Consider the following 9838-nt stretch of genomic DNA (forward strand, 5'->3'; position numbering starts at 1 on the left):
GCTTGGCAAAAAAGGAAGTAGGAGGAGAGGTAGCGGTTGAAGAATAGGCGACAGAATGGGATGAAAACCCTCTCCGTTCTCCTATTTAAGGAGGAAAGGATATAGCTAGAGAAAGGCAAAGGGATGGGGCGAAAACCCTCTCTCTTCCCCCTATTTAATGCGGACGGGCATGTGGGGAGACGCGTCCTAACTAATGGGACTTGCCCTGCCCAACAAAGCGACCTGACCGATGGGAGTCACCCTACACAATGGAGCGACACCTGATTAAATGGGACGTGGCCTGGGCATGGCCCACCACTACCGCAACCGGGCATAGGAAACGAGGCGCAACTGCATGCAACTGGCCCTCCACCTTCCTAGGCAGGGCTTCGAAGGGCGCAACAACAGGATATCCATCAAGCAGAGACCGACTGGCTACCTGTGTCGATTGGATGGCTCGGGCGACTATCGAGAGACAGGTAAGGAGCAGAGGGATGCCCCAGGCGGGCTATGCCGTCTTCGTCAAAGAATGATGGACACAGATCCCATTCGGACATATCCGATAAGAGCTCCTAAAACCCATCACTCGAGTCATCAAGGTAACATTACCAAACCTTCTTTATTGTATTTTATTTTATTTTCTGATGCATGATCATTCATTCATGTTTTCATACACACATTCATCCACAGAGTCATTCATTCATCTTTTCTCATACGCGCATTCACACATTCATCCATACAATCATTCATTCATCCCATACATCCAAAGCATTGCATATGTAATTGATGCATCACAACGCTTCGTGCTGCGTCATGAAGTAGTAGTCGGCTCATTTGACATGAGCGATGACCGACCGGGGTTCGAAGGCTGACCCACAAAGGGCTCGAGGATGCCTCACATCAAACAGAGCCAGGGGAGAAAAACTTAGATGAGACCTAGCGACCCTCGCCCGGTCTACTTAGAAGCAGACAGGGTCATCTCAATCTTCTCGTTCGATCCAAACCTCGAGGCGTGCCCACATAATCTCCATCGAGAGGAGGCCAGCGGGCCACCTGAGTTGGTCTCCTGAATGGCTTAGGCATCTGTCGGGAGGCGGGTAAAGGAGCAGTGGAATGCCACATGAGGGCAATGCCAACCCCATTATGAACAATGGACCCAGATTCCACTCGGACATACCCTTTAGAGAGCTCACCGAGCGCGTCGCTCGAGCCATCAAGGCAAGCGACGTTAGCTCAGCCCCTCCAGTCGTGGAAACCACGGATGGGGTAATGCACGCTACTAGACCAAGCCCTTGGTTGTGCCCGATGCCTGGGTCCATGACTCCGACTCGCCCAACCTCTCGGTGCACCCGATGCCTTGGTTGGCGACTCCGACTCGCCCGATCCGTCAGCGCGCTCGACGCCTTGGTTGAACCCCTCGGCATGCCCGATGCCTTAGTTGGTGACTCTAACTCGCCTGACCCCTCACCGTGCCCGACGCCTTGGTCCGTGACTCCAACTCGCCCAACCCCTTGGTGCGCCCAATGCCTTGGTTGGTGACTCCAACTCACCCGATCCCTCGGCGTGCCCGACGCCTTGATTGGCGACTCTGACTCTCCCAATCCCTCGGCCGTGCCCGACGCCTGGGTCCACGACTCCGACTCACCCGGTCTCTCAGCCGCACCCAAAAGCCTGGGTCATGCTCCTAGAAACAATGGCTCAGAAGCTAGAAAGGGGAGGCTACGTCCACCAAGGTACACTCGCACATGCCTGCTGGCAAAATGCCCCAAGCGATTCTACCTAAATTGCCCTGGGGCTCAGCGGCTACACCCACCGGGTGCACTCGCGCGCACCCGCTGGCAAGTCAAAAAACCCCCACGCGATTCTACCTAAATCGCCCGAGGGCTCGGGGGTTACACCCACCGGGTGTGCTCACGCGCACCCGCTGGCAAGTTGAAAAATCCCACAGGTGATTCTACCTTAATCGTACGGGGGCTCGGGGGCTTCACCCACCGGGTGCGCTTGCGCACACCCACTGTCAAGTTGAAAATCCCCCAAGCGATTTAACCTAAATCGCCCGGGGCTCGGGGGCTACACCCACCGGGTGCGCTCACGCGCACCCACTGGCAAAACGAAAAAAGCCCTAGGTGATTCTACTCAAATCACCTGGGGGCTAGGGGGCTTCTATCTGGTTCACAAACCAAGGGTCCCTAATGGACTTGCTTCCTAGCAAAAGCTCGGCCCAGCAGACGATGTTGCGAATGATGCGCAACTCCTGGGCCAACCCATATCCTAAATGATAGGTCGAAAGAGCGATCCAGTCTCCGACCGGAAGGCCTAAACAAGGAGGGGATAATGCTCGCTTCTAACTCTGACCTGCGTCTCCAACCGGAAGGCCTAGCCAAGGAGGGGGTGACCCTCACTTCCAACTCCGACCCGCTTCTCTGACCAGAAGGCATGGCCAAGGAGGGGGCGACCCTTGCTTCCGACTCCGTCCCGCTTCTCTGACTGGGAATACACCGAACCTCTGCTTACAGCTCTTCTCCGACCGGTGCAGTCGGAGCCGATTGGGAACGACTGACCAGGGACTCCCGCTCAGTGAGGACCCAGGAAATGGGCGGAGCAAGTAAAGCAGGGCGCTCAAGTCAACCGCAATACTGAGGACCGTACCCTACACACCTGTAGGATAGTACTATTAGGTCATGTCAAAAGGGTACTTTATGACCTTTCAGACATGTCAGAACACAAACAGTGTTGTGGGTGTCGACATTTGTCCTACAGTATGGTAGGCGCCAACATTTGCCGTACCAGAAGAACATGATGAAGTCTACCACATGCATCTGGGCGTCAACAGTATTGTGGGCGCCGACAAACCATCTTGTACCCAACGGTGTGGGCAACAAGACTAGGTAGCTCACACACTCTCTCTGTCTCACTTGTAAGGCCATCCCCTTCATCTATAAAAGGGGATGGGCCCTCTCCCAACAGAGGAGGACATATAGAACAACATACGATAGATAGATCATTCTGACTCTTTCTCTGCTAGCTCTAGAACTCTAAACCTACACAGAGCATATGTTCCAACACTTAGCACATGTACGAGCTCCTGTCACTCTTGACCCTTCGGTCCAGAGTCCGACCAGACCTCTGACACCCCCATCTTATTCCCACTCATTTGTAACCCCACACCAAACTTCAAGCACCTGGGCTCAGGAATAAAGTCACCGATCGACTCAAACTAGACGTAGGGCACTGTCGGGGACCGATTACTGGGATACCCAAAGAGGTGGAACTAATAACCATCAAACGTTGATGGTTTCGAACAGGAAAGAACGCAACTACACTTCTTGCCCATACAACCGAAGGTTGGCTATGCCTCGCTCGGCCCCGAAGGGTTGGCTCCACCTCGCCTGACCCCCGACGGCTGGCTCCGCCTTGCCCAATGGCTGAGGGCTGGTGAAAGCTCTAGTTTGGTTTTGGTGAATTGATGAAACCCTAAGTCCTAACCTAGTTTATCAAGTGCTCATAAGATAGGTAGCACATTCCAAGTGGTGAAGCAAATGAAGATCATGACATGATGATGGTGATGCCATGGTGATGATCAAGTGCTTGGATTTGAAAAGAAGAAAGAGAAAAACAAAAGACTCAAGGCAAAGGTATAAATGATAGGAGCCATTTTATTTTGGTGATCGAGACACTTAGTGAGTGTGATCACATTTAGGATCGATAGCTGTACTATTAAGAGGGGTGAAACTCGTATCAAAATGCGGTTATCAAAGTGCCACTAGATGCTCTAACTCATTGCATATGCATTTAGGATCTAGTGGAGTGCTAACACCGTTCAAAATGTTTGTGAAAAGTATGCTAACACATGTGCACAAGGTGATACACTTGGTGGTTGGCACATTTGAGCAAGGGTTAGGAACTTCACCGGTGGAGTGTCCGCCCGTAGAGTGCGGACAGTCCGATGGTGCCACCGGCGCCGTACATAGAAAAGATGAAGGTCACTGTGAGTGACTGGATCCTGGTCTCGATTGGACCGGCACGTCTGGTCAGTGACAGCAGAGGGCATGCAGTTCTGGTCTCATGACCGGACGCTAGCGCGAAAACTGACCGGACGCTCAGGGCCTGAGTTCGGTCAGTTTGACGTATGATGACATATAGTGACCGGACACCGGGTGTGTCCGGTAGAGCATGACCGAACGCGTCCGGTTGTGATTTCTCGCTTCTGGATGCTTACTGGAAACGACTGGACGCTGAGGTCCAGCGTCCGATGACTTCACAGCAGCGCGTCCGGTCATCACTTGACCGTTGAGATCAGACAATTAGTGTTTGAGGCAAGGGGACATGTGGCACACATCACGTGACCGGACGCTGAGGTCCAGCGTCCGGTCAACATGACCGGCGCGTCCGATCAGCCCGTGTTGTGCCCAGTGAAGGGGTACAATGGCTCTATTTCATGGGGCTTCTATTTGAGCCCCATGGCCGGCTCAAGCTCACTCTCTTGGCCATTTGCATTGACATAGCAACCTTGTGAGCTTAGCCAAAGCTCTCCCACTCATCTCCATCATTGATTCATCATCTTTGTGAGATTGGGAGAGAATCCAAGTGCATTGCTTGAGTGTTTGCATCTAGAGGCACTTGGTGTTCGTGTTTCACTACGGGATTCGCTTGTTACTCTTGGTGGTTGCCACCACTTAGACAGTTTGGAGCAGCAAGGATCGTCGAGCGGAGGTCAGTGATTGTCTCCGGCTCCGATCATGGTGCTTGTGAGGGGTTCTTGACCTTTCCCCGATGGAGAGCCAAAAGGTACTCTAGTGGATTGCTCGTGGCTTGTGTGATCCTCATCTTGTGTTGGTTGTGCAGCACCCTATTGAGGGTTTGGCATGTAATGCCAATTAGCGCTTGAACCTCCAAGTGAGTGAATCACCACAACGAGGACTAGCTTGCCGGCAAGCAAGTGAACCTCGGTAAAAAATCATTGTGACATCATTTGATTTCGAGGTCATTGGTCTTCATTGGTATTCATTCTTGTGATTGATTGGCTCCTTCCTCGACACGGTGGTATAACCATCTTGCTCACTCTCTTTACATTACCGCAAACTAGTTGTCAAGCTCTTAAGTGTAGCTAGTTGTGAGAGCTTGTGAGTTTGGTTAGTGTGGCTCCTTAGTTAGCATTTGAGAGCACACTAACTTGGTGTAGTGACATAGCTATTATGTGGATAGAAACTATATAAACTAAAATTGTGGTAGGTGGCTTGCAATTTTAGTAGGCTAGCGCAACACTTGCTTTGCCTCATAATTGTCTAACCGGTTTGCTAAGTGTTGTTGTAGAGATTTTTAATAGGCTATTCACCCCCCTCTAGCCATTAGGACCTTTCAGCTGGCTCTGCCTCGCCCAACGACCGAGGGCAGGCTCTGCCTCGCCCAACATCTGGGGGCAGACTCTGCCTCGCCCGACGACTGAGGGCTGGCTCTACCTCGCCCGGCGATCGAGGACTGGCTCTGCCTCGCCCGATGGCTGAGGGCTGGCTTTGCCTCGCCTGACGTCTGAGAGCAGGGTCCACCTCACTCGATGGCTAAGGGCAGGCTCTGCCTCACCCGATGTCTGAGGGCAGGCTCCTCCTCGCCCGATGTCCCAGGGCAAGCTCTGCCTCGCCCGACGTTTCGGGGATGGCTCCGCCTCACCCAACGTCTGCACCCTGCCCTTTCATAATGACAAGCACAGGGTAATATAGGACACTCAGGTCAACCGCAATACCGAGGACCATGCCCTACATGCCTATAGGAAAGTACCATCAGGATATGATGGGACAGGCGCTTTAAGCCATCCTAGGCATAAACAGAGCCTGAACAGTGTTGTAGGCGCTGACTTTTGTCTTATAGTGTTGTGGGCACCGCCATAAGCCCTCGGACGTGGATCCTAACACAAGCATATGACAACCACTACAATCCAGGGGGGAACTCACATCGTCTACAGTAGCAGACGTGTGGTCACTTCCCCATCTACCCCCCGTAGGGTCATGGCTCAGAACCCTGGTACACCGCACCGTCCGTCGGAGTAGGATGGGACGTGACCACTTGCTGAACGAAGCCAAAGCATGGCCCTATCAGGTTCAGCGAATGTACTATCCCTAGCATTGCCTGCCTTGTCAGCAGGGTAGGCTCAAGGGAAAAGGAAGACCCAGCACCTTCGAAGGACTTTCTCTGCCCCTGCTTTTTACTCTTTCTCCCATCTGTAATCCCTGCACCCCCTTGGTCTATAAAAGGGAGGGCAGGGCACCTCACTAAGGGGACATATCATTTTCACACACAACACATCACACAACACATAGCCAAGTAGCAACCGAGCTCTTGGCATCCTTTTGACCTTTCCATTAGAGACTTGGGACCTGTCCATCTCTCGACCGTTTGTACCCCTACTACGAACCTTTTTTGGTGCTAATAACATGAGCAACAGCAGACTAGACATAGGGACATTCAACCTGAACTAGTATAAACCTTGTGTCCTTTAGCACACCATCCGGGCCTAATGTGCAACAAATATAAATTTACTAGTTGGTGTTTACTCGAAACACCGACAGTTGGCGCGCCAGGTAGGGGACCTTTGCGTATTCCGACTATAAACATCAGGCCACAGATGGTTCGCCATGGCATCTACTGGGTTCCAGGCGCACACGTGTGCTTCGGGAGCCTAGACTTCATCATCACAGTGGGAGGAGAGTTGGCATTGGCTCATGCCGCCATCTAATCTCTCCCCTCCGTCGGCCTCAACCACGAGAGGCTTGAGCGCCAGCTCGGTGTCTCCCTTGGACCCTAGTAGTCCAGGGAGGACTAGTGCCATCTCACCTTTCCAATGCCAATGACATGGCGCGGTCCTCCGGAGGAGGTTCCCTCTCCAGAACACCACATACAGAGCGCCTCGACAGCGTTTTTGTTCGGTCTCCGTAATGTTGTGGTGACCGTTAGCCACCTTGTGGCACAATGCATGGTTCTACCACCCGCGAACAACGAGTTCATGGGGGTGATCAAACATGTCATGGGATCTCTCCACAACCTCCTCATAGAAGGGCCGGGTCATCCTCTGGCTTTGACTCCAGCAGGGGGAGCCATCATCCATCCCAGGAATGCTTCATGACAGGTACCCCCGAGGGACACGTCGAAAGCATCTCCGTGGAGGAGGCTACCCCGGCGGGCAACCTCGGTGACAAAACCAAAGGGGAGACAATGGCTCTACCTCACATGGGGGTGGAGCAGTTGAAAGCCTGAAAGCAAGAGATCGAGGAAGCCAGAATCCATCTTGTGCAAGAATGCACGGAGCTCGATCGGGAGATCGAGCGCTGCGGAGATGGTGAGTGCACACGCGCCATGGCCCGTGATGTAAACTGAAGGATCATCGCCGATGATGAAGCCCTTCCTTGCTTCGCCCAGGCAAGCCAGAACATCGCTACCGCAATGGCCTTGCTCCACGGCCTTCCAGAGGCCACGACGCCTAAGGATCGTGAGGCCCACCATGAGATTTGCACGCTACTTGACGCCAGCCAGTGCACAACCTCGGTGTGCCCCACCAGGGATGCGTCGGTCCACCAGACACCACCGGGCGGTAGGCAATGCGTCGCTGTCCCGGTGCATCAGCGTCTCGGCCGCAACCGCGACGCACACAGCACCCTCGACGCCCACAGAATCACCTACGGTGACCCGAGAGAAGGAGCCTACCACGACTATCATCCTTGTCACGGTGGACACTACGATAGCGGCGAGGACCGAAGCCCGAGTCCCAGCCTACCGAGCCCTTAGGCCTTCGGCCAGCACATCCTCAATGCTGCTTTCCCGCCAAGGTACCGACTACCTACCAATATCTCAAAATACTCTGGGAGACAAACCCAAGACTTTGGGTCGAAGACTATTGGCTTGCCTACTAAGCCGATGGTGCGGATAATGATGACTTCATTATCCATAACCTTCCACTATTCTTAGCCTATTCGACATGGGCGTGGTTGGAACACCTGCCGTCCAACGCGATCCAGAGTTGGGAGGATCTGAAGGAGATCTTTGTGGGGAACTTCCAGGGCACATACAAGCACCCTAGGAACCCATGGGACCTCAAGAACTACCGTTAGAAGGCTGGTGAGACCCTCCGTGGGTACGTCCGGCACTTCTCCCGGCAGTGCAATGAGCTCCCTAACATCGCTGACACCGATGTGATTGGAGCCTTCCTGTCCGAGACTACCAGCGAGTCTTTAGTTCATAAGCTAGGACGCAAGGGCCTGCAAACCACCAAGGAACTCCTGGATATCACCACCAGCCACGCCTTAGGAGAAGAGGTGGTCGGAGCGATCTTCGATCGCCTCGAGGGCAAGGCAAGGCAAGACGAGGGTGCCAACGAAGGCACCTCCAATCGTTCTACCAAAAGGAAGAACAAGAAGCAACAGTGCGAGGAATCGCTCGTGGCCGCTGCTAACCACAAGGGTGGTCAGAAGCCCATGGAGGGCACTCTGAACCACTTCTAGAAACTACTCGAGGGGCCATGCCCGAACCATGCCTTCCCGGTTAAACATCTGCTCAAGGACTACAGCCTCATGCGGTGGTTCTTGTCTGGAGGTTCCAACAAAGGGGACCAAGGAAAGGACACCACCCCACCACGGACGACGCTAATGAGAAGGACGGCGGCTTTCTAACACCAAACATCTGCCTTATGATCTCTAGAGGATCAGCGGCCTACGACTCCAAACGCCGCCAGAAGGTCGCGCGCCACGAGGTCTATATGACCGAATCGGCCACGCTTGCCTTCCTCCAATGGTCAGAGTCCGCCATAACCTTCGATCGGACTGACCATCCAGATAGCGTCCCACACTCGGGGAGATATCCGCTCATAGTCAACCCGATCGTTGGCCTGAAGCGACTGACCAATATACAAATGGATGGGGGCAGCGGCCTCAACGTCATGTACACCAAGACACTCGACGAGATGGACGTCGACTGGACATGCCTCTGCCCAACCCGAGCACCTTTCCATGGCATCATGCCCAGGAAGCAGGCCATGCCACTTGGGCAGATCGATCTGCCGTTACCTTCGCGGATCAGTTCAATTATAGGACTGAAACCCTCACCTTCAAGGTGGTTGGGATTCCTGAAACCTTCCATGCGATCCTAGGACGTCCATGCTACGCGAAGTTCATGACCATTCCCAACTATACATACCTCAAGCTAAAGATGCCGGGCCCCTGTGGGGTCATCACCATCGGCACCTCCTTCCAGCGCGCCTACGAGTGTGAGGTCGAGTGCTACGGTCACACTGCAGCAATCATTGCCTATGGAGAGCTCACCGCCCTCAGGGAGGAGGTCACCGAAGAGGCGCCCGCCACCAAGAAATCGACCGGGTCGTTCGAGTCGGTAGAGGGCTCTAAAGAAGTCCTCGTAGACCCTAGGAGCGCTGAGGGTAAAACGGTACACATTGGAACCATGCTTTCCAATGAATAGGAAGGCGTGCTCATCGGCTTCCTCCGCACTAACAGAGACATCTTTGCATGGAAATCCTCAGATATGCTAGCCAAGCATGGAAGGTTCCAAGCTGGTGAAGCAACGCCCGCGTCGCTTCGATGAGGAGAAACGCAGGGCCATCAGTGAAGAAATAGCAAAACTGTCGGCCGCTGGATTCATCAAGGAAGTATACCACCCAGAGTGGTTAGCCAATCCCGTTCTTGTATGAAAGAAGAGTGGGAAATGGAGGATGTGTGTAGACTATACGGGTCTCAACAAGGTGTGCCCAAAGGATCTGTTTCCTTTGCCACACATAGACCAAATAGTCGACTCTACCTCGGGGTGCAAAACCCTCTACTTCCTTGATGCGTACTCTGGGTACCATCAAATCATGATGAAA

At 53.5% G+C, this 9838-nt stretch overlaps 1 protein-coding gene across 1 annotated transcript; it reads left to right on the plus strand.

Annotated features, from left to right (window-relative positions):
* Positions 1 to 8943: 8943 nt before the first annotated feature.
* LOC136489726 (uncharacterized) lies at positions 8944 to 9561 on the plus strand. Its single transcript, XM_066486287.1, has 2 exons — positions 8944 to 9351; positions 9439 to 9561. The coding sequence occupies exons 1-2, from the start codon at positions 8944 to 8946 to the stop codon at positions 9559 to 9561; spliced, it is 531 nt and encodes a 176-aa protein (XP_066342384.1).
* The last annotated feature ends 277 nt before the right edge of the window (positions 9562 to 9838 follow it).

The sequence above is a fragment of the Miscanthus floridulus genome, chromosome 10 (genome assembly GCF_019320115.1).
Source record: "Miscanthus floridulus cultivar M001 chromosome 10, ASM1932011v1, whole genome shotgun sequence".
NCBI lineage: Eukaryota > Viridiplantae > Streptophyta > Magnoliopsida > Poales > Poaceae > Miscanthus > Miscanthus floridulus.

What these genes read in the sequence shown, in the direction of transcription:
- LOC136489726 (XM_066486287.1), top strand. Translation starts at nt 8,944, where the DNA reads ATGCCTCTGCCCAACCCGAGCACCTTTCCATGGCATCATGCCCAGGAA. An exon ending in CGACCGGGTCGTTCGAGTCG is followed by an intron (nt 9,352 to 9,438) that starts GTAGAGGGCTCT and finishes TCCAATGAATAG; the next exon opens with GAAGGCGTGCTCATCGGCTT.